Raw genomic sequence first — 22531 nt, forward strand, 5'->3', positions numbered from 1 at the left:
CAAACGGGGTAGTGAAAGCAGTCAAAGGTTGCGACTCAGGATGTAATTTGATTTGATAGTATGCTGAGGATAAATCAAGCACACTGAAAAATCTCGCACCCTGAATCGTACTCACCATCTCATGGATTCTAGGTAGGGGATACCTATCCACTACAATGTTTGCATTTAAGGCTCTCAAGTCCACACAAAGTCTAATACTTTGTCCCCTGTCCTTGGTTGTGACAACAATGGGTGCCAACCATGCAGAACTTTCTATTTCCTGAATGACACCTTGGAAGACTAGTTTCTCTAATTCTTTTCTTAATGGTTCTCTCATGAGTAAATGTATTGAACGTGTTCTGTGTATCACTGGGTTAGCTCCTTCCTTTAGTACTATTTTGTGCATGTAGTCTTTAAGCAAACCCAATTTGTCAGTGACAACCCTCAGGAAATTCCTTTGTAAGATTCTCACCAATTTTTGGGGGATCAATCAATAATACTTGCTCTAGATTATTGGGGTCAAGAGTAATACCTAAATCTTTTTGATGTTTCCATCCTAAAAGATTCGAACCTTTGTTGGTAATGTATACTTTCCCTACTGTATGTCTATCCTTAAAAGAAATTCTCATTCTCGCCATGCCTTCCAGATGTATAGGTTCTCTGTTGTAACCTGAAGGACAAATGTCTGCTTTCTCTAATTTAATATTGAGTTTAGAGAACTTTTCATCAAAAATACTTTTCTCCACTAGAGTGAAAGGTGAACAGGAGTCCGCATACACAGTGAATTTTTCATCATCTAGACCAATTTCGCATGTAGGATACTGAGTTTTTTCATCAACACCCTCTTCATCAATCTGGAAAACAAATATCTTGTCCTCCCCAACCTCTTCCTTCTGATTGTCCACCATATGAACTTTTGTGCTAAAAGCTTTACAAACTTTCGAAAAATGACCCATCTTGTTACATTTTCTACATTGAATATTTCATGCTGGACATTTCCAATTTACCGCCAAGTGATTACGACTACCACATCTAAAACATTGTAGATCCTCTGACTTTTTAATGGGTACCTCTCTATTTTTGACACTGACTTTGCAAACTGCATCTTCACTACTATTAGTTTTCATTTCATTCTTCTCTTTTAATACTTCTGTAATCTTCATTTCTCGCATACATATAGCTGTGTGTTCCAAACTCCTTTGCAAGGTTAATAGCTTCTTCTAGGTCAGGATTTCTAGTAAGAAGTTCCTCCTGAATTTTCCCATCATTAGTGCACCTGACTAATTGATCTCTAATTAATGAGTCTGTGAGTGCACCAAACTCACAAGTGGCCGCCAAACCTCTTAACACCACCACATACGAAGAAACCTTCTCATCCTTTTTCTGACACCTTTTAAAAAATGTATGTCTCTCCAGAACAATGTTTACTTTAACTCTAAAATGTTCTTCTAATTTTCTTAACGTATACTCATAAACGTCCCCACCAGCATCCTCATCTAAAGCATCGTCATCCCACCAACCTCCCAGTAATATCCTCAAAAACCTTCCTTCCTTGTATACCTAGATTGTGCAATAAAATGTGTTGTTTCCTTATATTTGAGACATTTCCCCCACCAATAGCTATCAGGTATGATTTAAATATACCTTCCCATCTTCTCCAAGGTATATCTGGTTCACCCAGTTCATTTAAAAAAGGAGGTGGTTGACTCATGCCTGCACCAGCCATGGTAAGGACCCACACAGATATTATGCACACAAACTTATAGAAACTTGCAAAAGTACTCCTTTGAATTTACCTCAAAGAAGCCAACAAGCAATGATATAGAAACTTTTAGTGAATGAATGGAGCCCTAGAACTGTAAGCGAAAATAAACACAAAAAACTGTCCCCTTTTTATTCTTCAGTCCTCTTTCTGCTTTCATTGAAGACAGATTCCTTGTAAATAAAACATCTCTTCCTGTGGGCGGGAACTTCCTGCACCAACAGCCAGGGGAAAAGAAATGACAGTCACACATGAAAAATAAATCGAGGCAAAACACTCTTCCCTTGAACCAAATGAGCTCTGGATGCAAAACGCTAAGTTTTTTAAATAAATGAAGCGTCAACGATCCTTCCTGACGCTAAGTATTTCTCAATAGAAACACTGTAGTAATCGCAAGATGACCTAGAAGTTAAATTCACTTTAAAACGTAACCAACTCCGGTTGCTTCGTGAAGCGGAACAAACGCTGCTGATCCAGTTTAATGCCGACCGCTCAGCAACTAAAATGCCAATTCCACGGTGACAAAACTATAATTGAAGAAAAGCGACCCCGGAAAGGTCAGACACCATCAAAAACATTCTCTTTTAAAGAATGTACGAATTCCTTTCAGCCCAAACAATGCAGAGTAATAACACTGCCTTCTCTCGAAGTGCTCCAAAAAATGACGATATTAAGGCAAGGCAGATGAAAGAAAAGTGCTGCCGTCCCGTGTGGTACTCGTTTATGCCCTCCCAACCTCAACCCAATTTACACTGGAACTGTTTCACCAAAAATCCAAATCCTTAAAATCACTGGCTGAGTTGTGGCATAAACGATTTTTGAGGCAAATTGTCATGAAATAATGATAGCCCCCACCAAGTACTCAATTATCTCACCGGCAGCACTGGACACACGAAGCAAATACGAAGCAGACCAAAATGTACTTTACTTCGTCTCCTACTCATGACGTTCAAAATCCAGTAAGGCGAAAATCATCAGGGGAGGGTGCAGCGCCGTCCCTGTCACGGCTTCCTTCGCTCGTCGCCAAAATGTAGTGAAGATCCACACCCAAAAGGTAAGTTCAAAGCTTCTTTATTCATGAGTAATACAGCAGACACCCTCAGCTTACTGGGAACGAACTGCCACTGCCTCAGGACTCTATCTCAACATTCTAAAGCAGCCTTCATGCCAAGATTCTAAAGGTGAACCAAGGGGAAGATGAAGGAGGGGGAGAGTGGGAAATACCATGAGTAAAATTACAACAGGATACCCCAAAGTATCTCACAAGACATCTCTATCATCATGTACAGGTAACCTCTCACAGGCATACCATACCCAAGGCAGGGGAAAATTTCCCACGAAAATCCAACATAAGCTAACTGTGTGGGATGGTTCCAATCCTCTACATCACGTGCTACAAAGTAGGTGGGAAAAACAGGGGGATGTCAGGTTATTTGTCTACACCTGCAGCCATAGGAATCAGAGCCCCAGGAAACGTCTTAAAGGTGTGGCACTTTGGGCCAGTCCAAACACGTTCCCCAAATGTGAGCAAACAGCAATGTTTGATCACACAGCCTGTCTATCAATCAATACTTGTACAGCGCAGCTTAACACCCGTGAGGGTATCCAGTCACTAGGTTGCTATGCTTAGTTGAAAGGCCAGGTCTTGAGTATACTACTGAAGTCTGTCAGCGAGGGTGACATTCGGAGGTGGAGTGGAGGGCATTCCAGGACTTGGTGGCGAGGTGGGTGAAGGAGCGGCCTCTGCTGTGGCTACGGCGGATGCGCAGTCTGTGCGAGGGCAATGGAGCGAAGGTTTCTGGATGGCTGGGGGAAGTTCAGGCGGTGGTTCATGTATACTGCTTCTTAATTGTGGAGGGCTTTGTAGGCATGTGTCAGTATCTTGAATTGGCATCTTTTTTGGATGGGGAGCCAGTGGAGATTCCTCAGGTGTAGGTGATGTGGGTCTGTTTGGACAGGTTGAGGATCAGTCTGGCTACTGAGTTCTGTATGGCCTGGAGCCTTCTCATGAGTTCGGTGGTGGTTCCTGCATACGGTGCATTGCTGTAGTCCAGCCGGCTGGCGACTAATGCTTGCATGACTGTTTTTCTGGTGCTGATGGGGAGTCATTAGAAGATTCTTCAGAGCATTCGGAGAGTGTGGAAGAAGTTAGAGGAAACTGCGTTGATCTGTCGTTTCATGGTGAGTTTGCTGTCCAGGATGATCCCGAGGTTGTGTGCATGGTCTTTTGGTCTGGGTGAGTCGGAGTTTGGCGGGCCACCAGGTGTCGTTCCATGGGAAGGAGTGGTTGCCAAAGATCAGCACTTCATTCTTGTCAGTGTTGAACTTCAGACAGTTGGCCTTCATCCAGTCTGCGACATTTCTTCATGCAGTTGTGGAAGTTGGTCTTGGTGGTGGTGGGTCTGCTGAGAGCGAGACGATGAGCTGAGTTTCGCTGGTGTAGGATAATGTTGAGATTGTGGGTACTATGTCCGCTAGCAGTGTTATTTATGTAGGTGTTGAAGAGGGTGGGGCTGAGGGTTGAACCTTGAGGGACGCCACAGATAGTGCTCTTGGGTTCTGAGGTGAAGGAAGGTAGGCGGATTCTCTGTATACATCCTGTGAGGAATGAAGCAATCCATCTGAGTGTATCCCCATTGACCTCAATCTGGTGCAATCTCTTGATGAGTGTGTGGTGGAATATGGTGTTGAACGCTGAGGAGAGGTCAAGGATGGTAAGGGCCGGCTATTCTCCCCTGTAATATGCTTGCTAAAAATCATCAGTACTTACACCAACATAGCCAATGCTTCACCGACCCACAGAGGAAGGAAATACTTCCACGAAGAACAGCACAGGAATGACCAGGGGAGTTCAGCAAGATGAATGAAGGATAGAACATGACAAGAATTTTACAATTTGAAAGATGGGGGAAAGAGATATCAGAGCAATTCTAAACTGGGTAAGGGAAATAAAGTCCTTGTAGCAAATAACTGAGAATGGGGGACAAGATAGGTCTCTTCCAAATCTCTGACTTAAATTTCAAAGAAGCAGTACCCTGCTGAGGAAACCTTATGAACCTTAAAAAGCAATGGTAGGATCTTGCCAAACCAAGGCACAGTAGGGTGGAACGTTTCATTCACTGCTGTAAAAAACTCAAACCCTAGCTATTTACTTATGCTGGACAAGTACATAATATGGAACAAGCAAAGACTGAAATACAACAAGCATTTGCAATACAATAGGTCTTGCAGTAGTTAAATTTTGAGGTATTGGAGTTGCAAATAGCAATGTTCCTTTATGTATGAGTTTAAAATTTACCAGCAGCAGGGATCCTGGGAAAAACAAGCACATACATGCCTGATAAAGTAAACTGCAGAATGTTATGGATTCTTACGAGGGGAGGGGAGGAGAGAGTGAAGGGAAAGAAAGAGAGAGAGTGAAGGGAAAGAAAGGAAGAGTGAAGGGGCGTTTCAGCGCGCGCAATGAAATTAGTTTTATTTATTTACATACATTACCCCGGTCGGCCGTGAGCTGGAGTTTACTACCCCCCCACCCTGCCCCTCTCCTGCCCCCACGCCCCGCGCGGGCCGCTACTGGGAGCGAGTTGAAAACACAGGCTAGTCAAACCAAAACCAGCACGGTGCCCTTTCACGAGTGTTGCGCTGATAAAGAGTTAATACCTACAATTTTCCTTGGAGACCAGGGCCAGTCCACGGCTGGGGGAGCTGCAAAGAGCAGGCACAGACCAGTGCCCCCTGCTCTCAGGCTGGCTACAGCATAACCTGCCTTCTCCTTCTGCCTGGCTCCGCTGGAGCCTGCTGACTGATTGGGAGGGAGAGCAAAGAAAGTGAAACCAGTGTAGCACTGATAAAGTATGCTTTATTCACCACTAAGAAAAATGGAAAAAAAATAATTTCACTGACGTTACGGCAGCTGAAGTCATGGTGCGCCGGAAACAGGAAAAAGAGTACTCCAGAACAAGAGATGAAGAATGGAAGTGGAAGATAACTGTAGTTGGTTGGTGCTGCTCTTAGAATATAACCGCTGGAACCATTTAGCAAGCAGCAAAGAAGAGCCACAATAGATTTAAGGCAGCAGGCAGGACATAAATCCTTTTGCACTACAACACGTCTTCTAGACAGCGCATGTGCTGTCTAGGCGCGACCTATAAAGTGAATTCTTGAACATGTAAAGGATCAGTATAGATAACATATTCAGCCACCACATACATATTTGTGTTTCAACACATGAAATAACGGCTCTTTGGGATACCTGTTCATAAATGTTCTGGGACCTACAGGGATATCACACCTTATTGGAAAAGTTGTAAAGAGCAAACCTAACGGAAGTAATTTCAAATCAGCAGCGGTTGGCACTTGGCACGAAATTATACCACATGACTCAATAATGCATATGCATGTATTAAATCTAATAACCACCATAATACAACAATTGATATAATCAATACTTAACACACAGTACCAGAGAAGGAGTTCATAGTTTTTTATCAACAAACTGATAAGTACGTTATACACCATTAGAGAAAGAACTGGACCTGACAATCTCAGGATTTGCATATTTATGCATTTTAATGATGAAAATGGAGATCCACAACGACTCCTTTATATTCAATATCGTGCCATGATCAAAAGATGTAAAGTGAGAACACCTTGAGACTATTTCAATCCATCTAGAAGTGATAACAGTCTGCAATTCTGTAAAGAGCACTAGAGCCATCATATCAAAGTATAATAATATAAAACTGGCATCAACCAACACATTATGTCACTGGAAGAATGAGATCTGCATGAAAATAAGAAATAAACAAGCTAGTGGATAGTCATCATAGTCAGATAAAAATGCGAAGACCATTGCATCACAAGAAATAAGCGTCGAAAAAAGGTTGTGATAATTCTTAATGGAACATGACTCCAGTGTCAGCAACAGTAAATTAAAAGCTGGCTGGTTGGCTGGCTAAAAACAGCATAGGTAGCAGAAATCTTCATCCTTATTGTATCAACAATCGGTGTGTGCAATACAATGACCCTACTGCTCACCATTAATTTACCAGTATGCATTAGGCATATACATCTATACACTGAAAGAAACAATACTTAACTTTGGCAAATAAATCAAGCAAACTTTCCTGACAATAGCTCAGCAGAGCAGACAAGGTGGCATCACATGACCTGGATGTATAAACATCATGGTATATATGACTGCAATATCTGTGGGCTAATGGGATCCAAACCGGTGCACAAGTATAACCCCAATGTGTGATCAATTGCTCAATATCATTTATGAAACTCAATAAGGTTTTTCTTTCTTGTACATTTTAGGACTGTAGCTAATTCAGGACTAAATCAGTAACTACCCTACCTGAGGAACAATTGAATTTTGATAATACAGACATATGTAACTTATAGGTATGAATTTATCTATTTTAAATTCTAATAACACATTGCTCCATAATAATGTGTAATAGACATTCAGGAAGTGCTTAAGATGTCAACTTCCATTGAGTTGTGCAACAATTGATATTATTGAAATGCTAGCAATACACATTTGGTAGTACTTCAATACGCCTTAAAACCAAATAAAAATAAAATATGAAAAATGTCCGATCATTATACAGAGTATGCCGCCATCTGTAGGAACTGTGGAACAATAGTGAGTCTTACAATATCTTGCAGAATGTCAATATTTATCTTTTTGTTAACGTAGTATTCACGCAAGAACAAAACTTTTTTTTTTTTAATCTTTATTTTTCATTTTATCAACATGAAACATGGCAGTCATCGCAAGAGTATGCATATCAAGATAATTAGAGGCATAAATGAGAGTTCCACCATAAACCATTCAATGAGCACAATATGTACATCTCTGCTCCTCAGACATCAAAGAAGATGATACAGAACACCCATCCAATTCGCTCATGTGCACCTTGAGGCAGCTATGATGGCACATTAATCCCCATTCTCTCAGCATCGACGTGCACTGAGTCATCGAAGTCAGCACTTGAGTCAGACTCTCTTGTCGCCATGGCGTTGGGGACTAAAAGTTTATCGCAAAGGGCTCGCCAGGTGCTAAGAGCGTCTTTGCGTTTCTCATCTCTTCTGCTAAGTCGCATGTGTCTCCTCCACTAGGGACTACTCGGCCATGTCCTTATGGCAATGCACTATCATCAGGGCTCGCTGAGACATCCATGTCATTGCAATTCTATGCCACCCTAATACCATGGCCAGCTGACCGAACGTATAAGTAATTTTATGGCCCTTGGCATTTGAAATTTCTCAGTAAGTAACACTGAGGTGTAAAAACTATGAGCATATGTGTGGCGTGTACCATCTCGTCCACTACTGTTCCCAGAAGCTACACATTGCATCACAGGTCCAAGTCATGTGTAGAAACTCAGCTACCTTGGTATTACATCAAGGGCATGTATCCGGCCGAGTCCTTGCCATGCGATGGAGATCTTTGTGGGTTAAGTAGGTCCTTTGCAGGAAATTGTAATGTATCAGTCGAAAGCAGGAATTGCTAGACAATTTCTGCGTTACTTCACAAACCCGTAGCCAGTCAACATATCCCATGGAGGCGTCAAGGTCAATGTACCACACCGCACAGGCCCGTAGTGGTGCTCCCGTCGTGTCCGACCGCACAGCTTTGTAAAGAAGTCAGAAACACAGGCAAGTTTGCTAGACCATATCTGTTAGACCCGCGTGCTATAAGAACTGCCCCGACCTAGTATAAAGCCTATGCACGCATTTTCAAATGAAATAAAGGCCTCGCTGGGGTACAGGTGTCCCCATTGCTCCAATCCCCCCTTTCTCCATGACTGGAAGGGCATATCGGTCATCATCTGCCTGACTGTTTTTAATATCCAAATTGGAAGTTCCCTCTAGAATAGTGCGCCTTTTAGCACTGCAACAACAAACCATTGCCACACCCTGGTCGTCTGTCACACGATATATCGAGTGTCTTTTGGCAGACCTGCTCCCTCCATCAGTAGTTCAGGGAATCAACGTACGTCCACCATCCATGCCAATAGTCGTTTCTCCCAACTAGGGTCGGCGTCCAGCCATCGTGCTGTGTGTTGCGATTGGGGAGCATAATAATAAAGGTCCAGGCGCGGGACCTTCAATTGACCCCCTGCGTATGGCTTGGTCAATGTGGCTAGAGCATCTACTTTAGTACGTCCACCTGCCCGTAATAGAGAAATAAGGAGCTTGTCCATTTGTCTAAATACTTACGCCGGGAGGGGGGAAAACGTATTCTGGAGTATGTACAGACATCTTGGCAGAAGCACCATCTTTTTGATGGCGAACCTGCCCATCAGGAACAAAGGGAGTGTGTGCCAGAAGGCCACTGAAACCTTGAGAGAGTCCTGTACTCTGCCCATATTAAGTTGCAATTGTTGGGTCTGGAGTGTGCCACCTAGATCCCCAGATACCAGAAAGACGCCAGTTCCCAGCGTAAATCCCAGAGTGGAGAGGTATTAGACCGGTGTCCAAACTAGGGAGACCAGGGGGAATATAATAGATTTAGTCCAGGTAATTCTGAACCCTCATATGTCGCCAAATTCATCCAAGAGATGCAGGAGCATGGGCATTGCAGTGCGGGAAGAGGAGATCTAGAATAACGCATCATACGCATACAGCAAAAAAATATGATGCAAATCTCCTAGTTGTATACCACAATCTTGAAGTTTTTGCCATGCATTGATTGCCAAGTGATCTATTGCCATGGCTAACAGGAGTGGGAAGAGCAGGCATCCCTGCTGTGTCCAACGTCCCAATGTCCATGCCTCTGATCAAAACTGTTCCACACGCGCCCTCCCTAGCTAAAGGGTGTGTATACAGCAGCCTTATCTGAAATCTCGAAATTGAGATCAAAAACCCACCCTCCTCAGAACCTCCAATAGACAGCCCCAGTAAACCGTATTGAAAGCTTTCTCTAGGTCAATGGGGACCAATGCCATTTCTCCATCTAGGCCCCTCACCTTATGAAGTACATGCTAGTCTTCTAAAATTCACACCCATGTTTCGGTACAGGATGAAGTCACACTGGTCCTCATGAACCAATGTTGTCATATGAGGGGCTAACTGGTTTGCCAGCAATTTGCACATTATTTTTACGTCTGAGTTAATTATCGTAAAAGATCTATATGCCGCTGTATCCATTCAGTCCCCGCTAGGCTTCAGGAACATACATATTTCTCCCTCCCACAAAGTCGGAGGGAGCACCCCTGTATTGCGTGCTTCAAAGAAGGCCTCCAGTAGGCGCTGGGTGGTCTCTGCCGTGTGTGCCTGATAAAATTCAGCTGAAAAGCCATCTCAATTTGGGGCCTTTGAACGAGGATGCATACACAGTGCTGCTCGGAGTTCTTCCAGCTCCAACAGAGCTTCCAGCTCCTCATTTGCATCTCCTGGACGTTTTGGCATGTCTAACCTCTCCAGAAACGGGCTGTACAGGTCTGGGGTAATGTTAGGGTCCACGGTATACACTCCGTGCAAGTGCGTCTTAAACACTCCCACTATACCCTCCCTGGTGGCCCGGGCACTGACCTCTGCTGTAAGTAAATGTGTTATGATTGGGGGCGGATATTCATTACGCAGAATCAGTGCTAGGAGACGTCCTTCCTGTATTATTGCTGTCTGTACTGTTTAAGTGTATGCTTTACTAGGCGGTTCAAGATGTCTCCTATACGCCTGCACGCTCTCTGCTCCTCTGCCTGCCATGCCAGGTGAGTCAAGTCCTGGGACTGCGTTAAAGCCAGGTGAGTTTCCTCCCTATGCAGCTCCGATTGCAATTGTCTGCGCACACCACACGTCAGCCCCATACATGCACCCGTACCACAGAATTCAAGGCCTCCCACTCCATAACCATATGCAATGGGGAGTGCCGATTAATGTTCAAATAATCAGTCATGGATTGTGACAATGTATCTCTCTACAGTGGATCTGTCAGTACCTCTGCAAGCATCCTCTAATACGGGGACCACAGGGCAGGCCTCCCCATTGCATTTCATAAAAAACAAGGGAGAGGTCTGAGAGTAAGCGTCCCATATGCTTAATGTCTGTATCTTCCAGTCGCCTGACACCAGCACTAAGTATTCTATCTAACCTACTGAATGTATTATGTGCTGTTGAGTGACATGTGTAGGCTTTATGGGTTGGGTTTCCCTCTCATATATATATCTATTAGCCTCATGTTCTGCACGATCTCCTTAAGTTCCTCAGTCATGAGGGATTTTGTATTTGCTCTGGGAGATGTTATGTCTAGGACACCATCCAGGACACAATTAAAGTCACCAAGCCAGAGCAACAGAGCCTCCACCTCCAGCATTGCCAAGTCTTGCATGGACAAGAAAAAAGTCGGGTCGTCAATATAAGGGGCATAGGCATTAAGGAGCATGATTGCTTGACCATCTAGGGACCCTTGTAAGAGAACGTATCTCCCTTCCACATCGGCTTCCATGTAAGTCAATGAGAAAGACAGTCCCGGGGCCACCCATATCAGGGTGCCTCTGGCGTAGGTGAAGTATAAGGAATGGTATACCTGACCCCGCCACTTTTTTGCCAGTCTGGCTGCTCCTGCGTTGTACAAATGGGTTTCTTGAAGGTGTGCTATACAAATCCTATGCATTTTTAGGAAGGAGAGTATCCTATATTGTTTTGTATAGGAGTCCAGTCCCCTTACTTTCCATGTCAGGAATCAATAACTACCCTTCATCGTCCACAGTACACAACAGTGATATTCCACCCATTTTGTCTGAACTTCATACTGTCTTTCAACAAAACCCTTAACTAAATAACAAAAACATAAACAACAAAATCCCCCCACCCACCCTTGGACATTTATGGCTCAACTAGCAGCCTATCTATGCCCACCCACTGCATGTCCCAGGACCTGCACAGCATCCCTACTCGTCCAACAGGGATGGTCACTACTGGCGTGCCGGCGAATCTCGGGCCAGCACTTCTAATTGTATCCCAAACCCATTGTCTGGCTGCAATGCATAGTGTCTATTATCTAATCATTCCCCCTGGTTAAAGGTTCACCTGGTTGGGTGCCACCCTCTGCAGCGCCCATCATGAAGTACATACCAGTGTCTCCTGCAAAGCAGCGCACATGTCACAAAGATACTCACCAATGCCCTGCTCTCAAAGAGCCACTGTGCCACCCCCTTCCCAAAATACAAGACCTACTGACTGGCATATCTGGCTCCACATTCTTCACCTTACTTGATCTCTGCAGTGCATATCATCAGATTCCCTTATCCCATTCTTCCACTGACCTTACCACTTTCATTACTCCGTTTGGAGCATTTAAATACTTGAGACTTCTGTTTGGTCTGGCCTCAGCGGCCAGCGTCTTTCAAAAATGTATGGATACCCTACTCAAAAATATAGACTCTGTCCAAGCCTACCAAGACGATGTTCTTATTTTTTTAAAAAATAAGAACGAACACATCCGCACTTTGAAAGAGGTGTTATCTTGTTTCAAAGATGTTGGAGTAAACTTGGGAAGGGACAAATGCAAATATTTTGCCACACAAGTTGATTATCTATGACACTCAATTTCTGCTAATGGTATCAAACCAAAACATTCTCTAACCCAAGCCATATCCAATGTTCCCATTCCCAGCGACAAGGACTCCTTGAAATCCTTTTTGGGTATGGCCGAATATTATTCAAGATTTATTCAAGGATATTCTCAAATTGTTCAACCTTTGCGTGCACTTTTAAAGAAGAATGTCAAATTTTTGTGGTCCCCAGAAATTGATTCTGCATTTAATCTTATCAAAAGAGTTATAACTGAAGCACCTGCATTTTCCTCTTTTACCCCTGGTTTAAAATGTTCGATTTCTGTTGATGCCAGTCAACATGGTTTAGGTGCGGTTCTTTGTCAGTGGATTGGTGCCAAGGAACATACCATTGGTTTTGCCTCTAGAGCCCTCACTAGTGCTGAAACAAACTACAGCACTATTGAAAGGGAGGCCCTTGCCTGCCCTTGGGCAGTCAAAAAGTTTAAAACTTTCATCTGGGGTTCTCATTTTATCCTCTTAAGTGACCACAAACCCCTATTGCACTTACTTAACGGCAGCGGCACTGGCAAAGCATCAGCAAGACTTGTTTGGATACTTTCAAGACTACATGAATACAATTTCACCATACAACATATTTCTGGTGGACACAATCTGACGGCAGATTGTCTTTCTAGATTACCTTTAAATGATAATTCGTCTGATCCAAAATTTGATGACATAGCGTGTGTTGTTGCCTGAATTGACAACCTATTTCTCTCTCCTTTCACACAAATGTTCTTAAACAACAGAAACTACAGCAAAAACATTTTGATTCTCTTTCCACCCCTGTTTTACACCTTTTCCAGATTGGGGATTGGGTCATGATTAAGAATCCTAATAGGGTCAAGAAGGGTGCTTCTAAATTTTCTTTACCCACCCAGATTTTAAAGACTTCCAAAGGTTCTCTTTTCTTGGATAAAAAGGGATGGTGGAATTAGAGATCTTTAGTAAAAAACTTTCTCCTGAGCAAGCCAACAGAATTATCTTGTCAAAACATTCTCTTGACAACCTCCCATGCTCACATTTTCCGCTGGGAGCACCCTCTTATAACCCCTCTCACTGTACACAACCTGTTCTCATTCCTCAAACTATTCCCACTTCTCCAACACCCTCAGTTTCGGGTTTAAGTAGGACTTCTCGTAATTGTTCTTTTCCTGCAAGATTTAAGGATTTTTATATGTCTTAACCTCTTTTTTATTTCCTACAGATTTCTCTTCTTTTGTGAAAAGGCAGATGATGTAATGAGCTGCTTTTACCAATGTATCACTTTGAGTTGTTCTTCTTTTATGAATCAGTAAAATGAGAAGTGAGGCACACGGGTAGTCAGAAGGTTGAAATCGGATGTCAGCAATTGTAATACGATTTTCAGGTGCAATTGGGGTGTATCCCTCTGTCCGAAAGGGATTGGGACGAAATAGTTTTCTTTTTTGTGACACTTTTTTACACCTGGCACATCCGCTGCTTTTATCTTTATCACTTTATGGTGAAATTCGGGTTCTCCTACACTAACACATACACACACCCTCTATTTCCCCCAGCCTGTTTCTATTCTCCGTTCCCCGTACCTCCCCACGTGACGCGTTCATTTGTTTTTTCCCTTTACCCTGTTTGCTTTGCTAGTACTTTCTTTGAACAGTTTCATGCTCAAACATGGCGTGCCACTATTTTCCTTCATTCGTCAGTCCTATTTCTATGTCTTCTTTACGCATTTTTACCCGGCGACCTTGGTCCTTCGTTACTTTCCACACACCTTGGTGTAACGGAAGACTGCTTTACTCTCGGTAAGAGACTCCCGTTTATCTATCCTCCAATATGGAACTTCGTAGAAGTTTCCTGTTTTGATACTTATCTTTCCTAATCCTATTTTTACCTAGATAGACCCGGCTATTTTGAAATCTTTGATCTGTCATGGACTCTCCATATAGATTTAAGGTAATCTGTTTACCCTTATTGTTTCACGTTTTTTAAGTTCCCCGTAGTGGACTTGCTCACGAACTTTATGACCGTCTTTTGTTCGTATTTTACACGTCCTTCACATTCACCCTTTTCGAATCCTTGCACTCGACACTTGTAATCTTCACCTTTTCTCAACGGGTACTTTGATTCATTTTCGTTGGACCGCTTTATTCGTTGTTCTGGTTTTCACGGTGTTCTCACTCACTCTGAATACCCCTTGCGCACTTTGACTTTAAACTTCCCGACTCACCGATTTGGCATGAGCTTTCACGCTTAACGACACCTACTGCCCATTTCTCTCTACTTTCTCCCTACTTTGTTTCCCGACACGCTTTCTTTGGGCTCGCACACCTTAATCAGTGACCTTTTTTTTCCTTTCTCACCTAGTTACATTATTTATTATACCAATTACGCAATGTCTATGTCCTGTGTCTTGATACATTCTTACATTTATTCTTAGGACATCTATCCCCTGACGAAGAGTCTTTCCGACTCGAAATGCATCGGGAATACTATGTCACCTTAAATAAGTGATTGATTCAACGTTCATTATTTTCAAAGGATGGAATTTCTTTCAATGTTACCGTGAATAAAAGATTTTCACTACCTTCAACAACACTCTGTGGAGTATATATTCTTAAGAACCTGCATAAATCACTTCAGACAACCTTTTGACTCCTCACGGACCCATCAAGAGTGCATTTGAGGGCCGCCAGGCAATCCTATCCTGGCGCGTTCTTCTTTTATGTTCATTACTCATTCATGCTTTGTCACATAGTATTCCATGGCGTGCACACCTTCAGGTATGTTCACCTTCAAAGGTGCATCGCTCGTGATTCTGTTCTCCTTAGAACTCCAACTGCTGGATCTAGCATTCAGCAGTTGGACTTCTACCAGGACAGCTGTGCTCCCGTGTTATGCTGATTGTACCTGAAGAATAAACCTACTTATTTGAAAATGATCACCACATCGTCTACTTTTTCAAGCCTCCGCCATTAAGCAGTACTTTACACTAGGCCTCCAATAGTAGCGCCGCCATCTTTCAGGTGCTCTGTCCCAAGACGGCTGAATGTCTTGCAGGGTCACTCCGCACCTCGATATCCAACGGTGGGGACCACCCGTCAGTCGGCAGCTCCCAGGCCCCTGTCGATCCCAGTGATGAGCTACTGCAGTCAGGGGCTGCTGGGCTTAGACATCAGCTCTCACTCCCTCCACGCTCGCAGCCAGGCCCCGACTAGGCCTCTGATGATGGTGCAACCGTATTGGATATAGAGCTCATCCTTGGCCAGGCAACCCCTCAGCAGGAAAGCGGGGAGAGAGGGGTGCCGACAAACATTTTTATGAGGCATGAGTTGGTGGGTTGAGTACAGGATTATGGAGGATTTTGAAGGGATCTGGCCTGGATCTCCGGGGGCTTACATCCTGTAGGCCATGATCTAAGAACAAAACCATTACCTGTTTTGTGAACAAAAGCATGATAGTTGATCTGATATCTACAGATTTAGATATATAATCAGATTTTTCACCAGTGTTGGATTCAATATGTTTATAAAGTAATAGGTAATTACCTACATGACAACTATATGGACAATCATCACTACATTCTACTTAAATGGATTGTTGATGAATTGAATGCAATTGTGTATACATTTGTATTGTTTCCTCCTATTTATATTCATAGCGCCTTACTTATTTTGGAGATGAATGGCACTGCTCTATTGCACCGATGAAGTTATATCGCAAAACACATGTTGACAGATTTGGTTATTTAATTTTTAATGGATGCTATCTGGACCTAAGGAACATGGACCTTAATGACTTGAAGGATGTATCTATTATTCTAATGAAGACATTTCCTTACCTATTTTACCGGTCTTTGTATGTAAACACAGTGTGTGGTCAAGGTATGCAGAGAGCAGCAAAGAATATTAATGACAGCTACAATCACAACATAAAATATATTTGCCTACCATAGGTTCATATTAAGCATAGAACTAACATCAAAGATAAGGCAGTGAGGAATCTGGAGGAAGATATACTATTTACCAGAAATATTGTTTCAGAGGTAACTTTTTCTGCTGATAGATACTTCTCATGGAGGTGAGATAACTCAGCGCTGATTAATATAAGAAGTCATGCAACACATCCCTAGCAAATTATCTATCGCAGAAGGATTTCTAGTGCCTCATTAATCAGCTGGAAAGAGGTCACTGTCTGATAGTAGGTAACAACGTGGACCAGTTAACATGGATATCCAACATTAGGCAACTATAACAGGCTATGGGCACTAAACTACTAGGGAAGTGTGAAGCCACCCATTTCTGCCCCTTGGTATTCCACCATAAGTAAATAAAAGAGCACATTAGAAAAGGCAGGAGCACACGGCCTGAGTGGCCTGCCAGCAGCAATCTATACACAAGACCCGTGGTATTGGTCAGAAACTTTCCCTAAGCTATTCAATCATTGTCTGACCATATAAACTATACCGGACTCATGATGAGGGTTGGTACTACATCCTATATATAACAAAGGAGGACACTGAAGTCTAGCAACTAGATGGGTACCTCTTTCTCTTGCATGTTTTACATCAAAGGTCGCTCCTTTGTTGTTAATTGTTTGCATACGAGGATAGAATGTGGGACACCACATGAAAGCTCAGCTTGTTTTGGGCTTAAGGGTCCAAGAGGATGTCAAAATGAGCCAAAGTCAGGCATCTGGCTTAGGATTTCCGTAGTTCGTCCACCTGCATGACTGGGCCTGCAGTGGCAGCTCTTCCGCTAAGGCCGAGGAGCGTTGTTCCACTGTTTTAAAGCAGTGCAATTGAAAAAATAAAATGATAATAACAGAAGTTATCATTTTATTTTTTGTATTCCTGTATTGCAGCCTGGGTGAAGAACCTGCCCAGGCTCCCTTCCCTTCTCTGAGCGACGAACCAAGGAGCTCAGACCAATCACTACACTGCTATCAGCAGCATCGGAATTAGTCAGGGGAGTCTGGAAGCCTGGGGCTTCCTGTTCCCGCGAGGAGAGGCGGCGGCTGGTGACGGCGACCAGCAGGCACGTTTTCTTTTATTTCCTAACCCCCAACACTACCTACCTCCACCCCCACCACCACCACCACCATCCCCTACAGGCTCTACTGCAGAGCCAGGCCTTGAATAATGCTCCTTTGCCGGAAGACTTCAAAAGAAGGGGCAAAGTTGAAGACCTCTTTGACTTCTGGCTCTTCTTTTTTGTGGGACTTACCTGAAGACGACTTCAAGTGCGATGAGGATCTAAGTTTTGGCGACTGATCCCGGGACCTTCCTCTCAAGAACAAGACTGTTGAGGCTTTGCAGGTTGGGGGGCATGGCGTGGGACTCGATGCAGGTCTTTGTGACATGGTCAAGCTCGAGTTAACAGAAGCAAACAAGAAGCAGATCTGTCACCAACATCAGTCTCATCCCACTGTGGCAGCGAATGATGGACGGAATGCTGAATAAATCAAACATTCACCCCCATTCAAAAGATCTGGGTTAAATCAATCGTTCTTTATCTGACTACACCACCCCAGTTTGGACTCAGCCATATGCAAATCAGTCTTGACCTTGCTTATTGTAGAGGCATGTCCTAGTCCAAGATGTCAGACCTTTGTAGATGCACTCCATTCACATCTCTCTTCTTATTGAAAAGTGAGCACTTCTCTATGCTTCACAAATCTGTAAAATGTGTAATGTTACCCAACAATAACGGTCTTCATAACAGGTCACAGTGGTGGCTTCTTTATTGGGGTGTGGGGGCGTCGCCCCACTGCTTTCTCGCAGTGCGAGAAGGCAGAAACATAAAATGGTAAAATTACCATTATATGTTTCTGCCTTCTCGCACTGCGAGAAAGCAGAAGTGCCTGGTGCCTGGTTGTGGGCGGGCGGGGGAATGGCTTAACCCACTGTTGTGGGTATTGTTTGGTCGGCCCCAGGGCCAACCAACCCAGTCATGGGCACTCTCCCTTTTTCTCTATGTAGGCTGCTGCATGCAGCCTACATAGAGAAAATGGCCTGGCTGGGGCGCTCTGCGTTGCACCTCGCCAATCACAACGATGCCATTGCAGCGTTGTGATTGGCATAGGGGAGCTGGAGGAGGGAGGCTGCCTACAACGGTCAGGAGCAGCAGGAGGCAAGGAGCTGAGGCGGCGGCGCGTCATGCGGTCGTGGAACTCGAGGAAGGTAAGTTTAAAAAAATGTTATATAAAGAAAGATTACCGTCCCACTGGCCACTTCCCTCCCCCCGCGCAAACCCATACGGCCGCGACTTAGATTTAGTAAACGTCTCCTCCCAGGGCCAAAGTCTATACATACTGGTGTGCACTGACGTCGGTACTCCGTACAGTGTCAGAGTTTTAAGTGTTGTCTCTGCTGATCTGAAGGCACAGAGGTTGGGTGTCCAGAGCTTCGCCCAGTGTGCTCTGCACTTCTGGACTGTGGATCGCCAGCAGCGACCGTGCTTTCGCCTTAGGGATGCTCTGGTGTCTGGTGCTCAAGGAGCTGCATTCCCTGCACTGGGGCAGCAGGTGGACTGTCTACAGAGCGGAGCCCTGTAAGTGCTAGGTTGCTCAATTTACCTGACCCCACATCAGCACAAAGGGCTCGTTGGATTACTGCCTGCACCGGACCCGTGCACCATGCCCCGCAGCTCCGCTCCCAGCCCCCTGCTCATCGTTCCCTCCAGGGGCAGAATGCAGCTCTCGTCCCCCGCCAAGGGCCGCTTGGCCCGCACGGGCTGCCTCCTCTTCATCAACGCTTTGGTGCACCTGTCCCTGGCTGGCTCTTTACTGACAGGTATGTGCGTATTGAGGACGTGCACTCCAGGAGCTGCTGCTAGGAGGATTGGGTAGCTACAGCACTAACGTTAACACTTGGAACAGTAATAAGTGTTCAGGCTTTATAGAGCATTTAAGGGCATAGCACATTAAAGAATCATAATGCTATGACCGATTTTATTTTTTTATTGATGCGCAGTTAGTTTATCGACATCAGAAGGATGAAAGGCTTGGCTGGGTAGAACGGAGCATGTGCCACTCGGGTTACACAAATCTCCACATATTGTGTTTTTAGTCAATTTAGATATTCTGCAGGCTGTGATACGTGAAGATGCAAGAGGGGGTGTAGAGGCCTGAAACACATCATTGTTCTGACTTATAACCGCCTAAAGACAACGGATGTGCTATTTTGTTTTATCCACATAATTTCCAAAAACGATTACATTATAATTTGAGATTATTACGATCCCCTTGTAATAAGCTACTGAAAATACAGATTAAGTTACAGCCTTTATTTATTTCAACGTGCATAATAGGGGGCAGATTGGTAGAATGTGAAACGGAGGAGGCTTGGCGCTTGAGAGAAATCTTTTGAAATGTGATCTCTCTTTTATTTCTGAAGGTCAGAGGTCAAATGTTATGGTGTAAAACGGAAGCTAAAGTCATCAAGAGTGGACATAGTCCTAGAAATGTTGATGTGTGCGTGCCTTTAGAAAGATTCTCACCAAAAGGAATATGGCCTCAACCGTATGTCTCAGCCATGGTTTTGAAAATGTGGCAGTTCTGCATTCTAGATAAAATCGCCTCTCAGCTTGCAGGAGCTTAGAGGTGCTCACTCATCTTGAGCGGGAGATGTTTACAGCTATGAAATGCGCAGAAAGCACAAAAGAATGTTTCCGGTTCAGATGTTGTTCAGGATGAGCAATGGGCCCGTTCTGTGAATTGCAAGTGCTTTGTATATGTTATGTGTTTGATGCCTTATGCATCAAATATTATTTGTGTGGATTCTTGGCATATGTTACAAGGTTGGCACAGGAACAAATAACAGACGTGTTCTGATTAGTCTAGTATAAAAAACAGTAAGCAAACATCCAATATAATACAATATTGAGATAGATGTAGAACACAACGTTCTTTTTGCCTACTTTGCGCCTGTAACAGATCCAGGTGAAACATGTTTTCGCCAGTAAAGCAATGCATTTCTTCAAGGCATACATATATGAAGTCATAAAAACAAAACTGTGAAGGTCTGTGCCAAAATAAGGACAGGATAACTACCACTGCCCTCTTTCATTTACATAGTGCCTGACATGGTAAGCTGAAAAGAGTGTACAAGAGGTTGTTGTGGTAATCCCAGATCAACATCAAAAGAAAGTAAACCCTGCCATCTGTCACAGCTGCCTTAATTTCTGCAGATATGGATTTAACTAGAATCGGCCACAGAATTATTACTGTACCTATCTACACGCAAGTCTGTAAAACATGGTTCTTTGAGATTACTATTGTCATTTGTGTATTAGGGCACAACCCAGCTTGTAGGTGTATGCAAACTATTACTGTCACTGCTAGAACCTTTTCTCTCATGGCCTGATTAGTAAACAATTTCCTATAACTCATCACTGATTTGCATAGGCTGGGTCCAAACTGGGGTGGCATAGTGAGAAAAAGAATGATGGATTTAACCCAGATTTCTTGACTGGGGGAGAATGTTTGATTTATTCAGAATTCTAGCCATCATTTGTTGCTGCAGCACTTTAACCCCTAAGTGGGATGGGCATGTCCAGATGTGGGTCCCTTGCTTGCTGTGCCACTGGATTCAAGCTAGCCTGGCTGATGAGGGGTGATATACCCTGAAACTGGTCCCAGGATGCTTGTTTCCGGTCCAGGGAGGACCCAGCTTGGCAGTTCGGGCTGGACTGTTTCCATGAGGAGCAGGGTAAAGACTGATTTTCATAAGGCTGGGTCCAAACTGAGGTGGCGTAGTGAGCAAAAGAACGATGGATCAAACCCAGATCTCTCGACTGGGGAAGAATGTCTGATTTATTCAACATTCCATCCATTATTTGTTGCTGCAAAGAAAGCATTGCATCACTGCTATTAAATACACACGCACCACCCTCGGTCGCTGGAATGGGCACTCCCCTACAGTTTAAACTCGGAGAAAGGCACACTGTTATGTTTCCATGGTGATAGTCAGGCGTGAATGAGAATAACTAGTGTAGTAGCCACTTAGTGCTTGACACTGACAAAGTTACTCAAACTCCGGGTGCAGCAAAGAAAAACTACTTAATTTTCATTAAATACCCCATAAAAAGGAACACACATTTCACAATGTTGAGTAGGGGCCATGACAATGAGGGAAGTCAGAATTGCCCCAATATTGATGACTGCTTGTTCCTCTTTAGTATTGATGCATGTGTATGTTGGGAAGGTAAAAACCAGTTCTAATAAGTGCAAGCACATACTAAGCGCTAGTGTCCATGTAAATTCATCACCCTGTCAATCATGGTATTGTACATGTTAGCTTGTGGTTCTATCCAGTATGATTAAGAATAGTTGTGCTACTGCGGTACCAGTAAATTGTTGTTCATTTTAGTTCCATATTCCCAGAGTATTGTCATTATGTGTCAAACTTCTATAAGGTTTCTTAACTCCCAAAACTCTAAACAGAAGTATTGACTGAGCTGCTCTTCACACCTTCTGGTTTGCTTGAAAATGCACCATTTGGCCACTCTTTTTTCAAATTTTCTCAGAGGGAGAACCCTCCTGAACCCCCCGTAGGCGGTTCATGCTCGCTCGCCATGCTTGCTCCCCACAGTGAAGTACGACAATTATTTTTACGCCTTACCAGTTTCAAATGTCACCAGCCGCCACTGTAACAGGACATGCTCCTCCATGCTGATCCGTACCACCTCGTGATTGCTTCAGGCAGCTTCCTCTACCTGAACTGAAATCAGTCATGATGGCTGAATGATCCCCCGGCACGGGGTATGTCGGGATGAAAACTCTTGTTCATAGCCAGTTTTATAACTGTCTCCACCTCGGAACCATGGAAGTAAACCAAAGACTTAAAGTTTTGGCTTGTATCCATCTTTGGGGATATTTTCTTTGTTAAGTCAAAATGATTATGTACATATACTGTTCACGAATATTTAACACAGGTATTTCATACATGCCTGAATTAAATGGGTATGCCAATGGAGTGAAGAGTAATGATCTGTATATACGTACATGTGAACAGAAGCTGGAGCATCATCCCTTTGAAATGTGCCTTCACTTCCTACTGTCCGTCTCCTTTTTCCTGCACGGTCTCTGTAGTTCAGATTCTTCAGAGCTTGGTTTTCCTCGTAGTCACAATTCTTTTCAAATAAAAAGAAAGATAATCGTATTTCAAACCACACTCAAACTCCAAAAGATTGATAAAATCTCTCTGTCTATCCTCTGAAGGCACAATACCCATGACTACGTACTC

General features: G+C 43.7%; 1 protein-coding gene across 4 annotated transcripts in view; it reads right to left on the minus strand.

Annotated features, from left to right (window-relative positions):
• AGGF1 (angiogenic factor with G-patch and FHA domains 1) overlaps positions 1–22531 on the minus strand; it is a 499672-nt gene that overhangs the window by 11884 nt on the left and 465257 nt on the right. For all 4 annotated transcript variants that reach the window (XM_085632277.1, XM_085632275.1, XM_085632276.1 and 1 more), the window contains one exon: positions 22291–22418. In XM_085632277.1, the coding sequence (XP_085488403.1) occupies positions 22291–22418 (128 nt within the window). The remainder of the gene's footprint in view (positions 1–22290; positions 22419–22531) is intronic.

This window comes from Triturus cristatus, chromosome 2_1 (assembly GCF_964204655.1).
Source record: "Triturus cristatus chromosome 2_1, aTriCri1.1, whole genome shotgun sequence".
Taxonomy (NCBI): domain Eukaryota; kingdom Metazoa; phylum Chordata; class Amphibia; order Caudata; family Salamandridae; genus Triturus; species Triturus cristatus.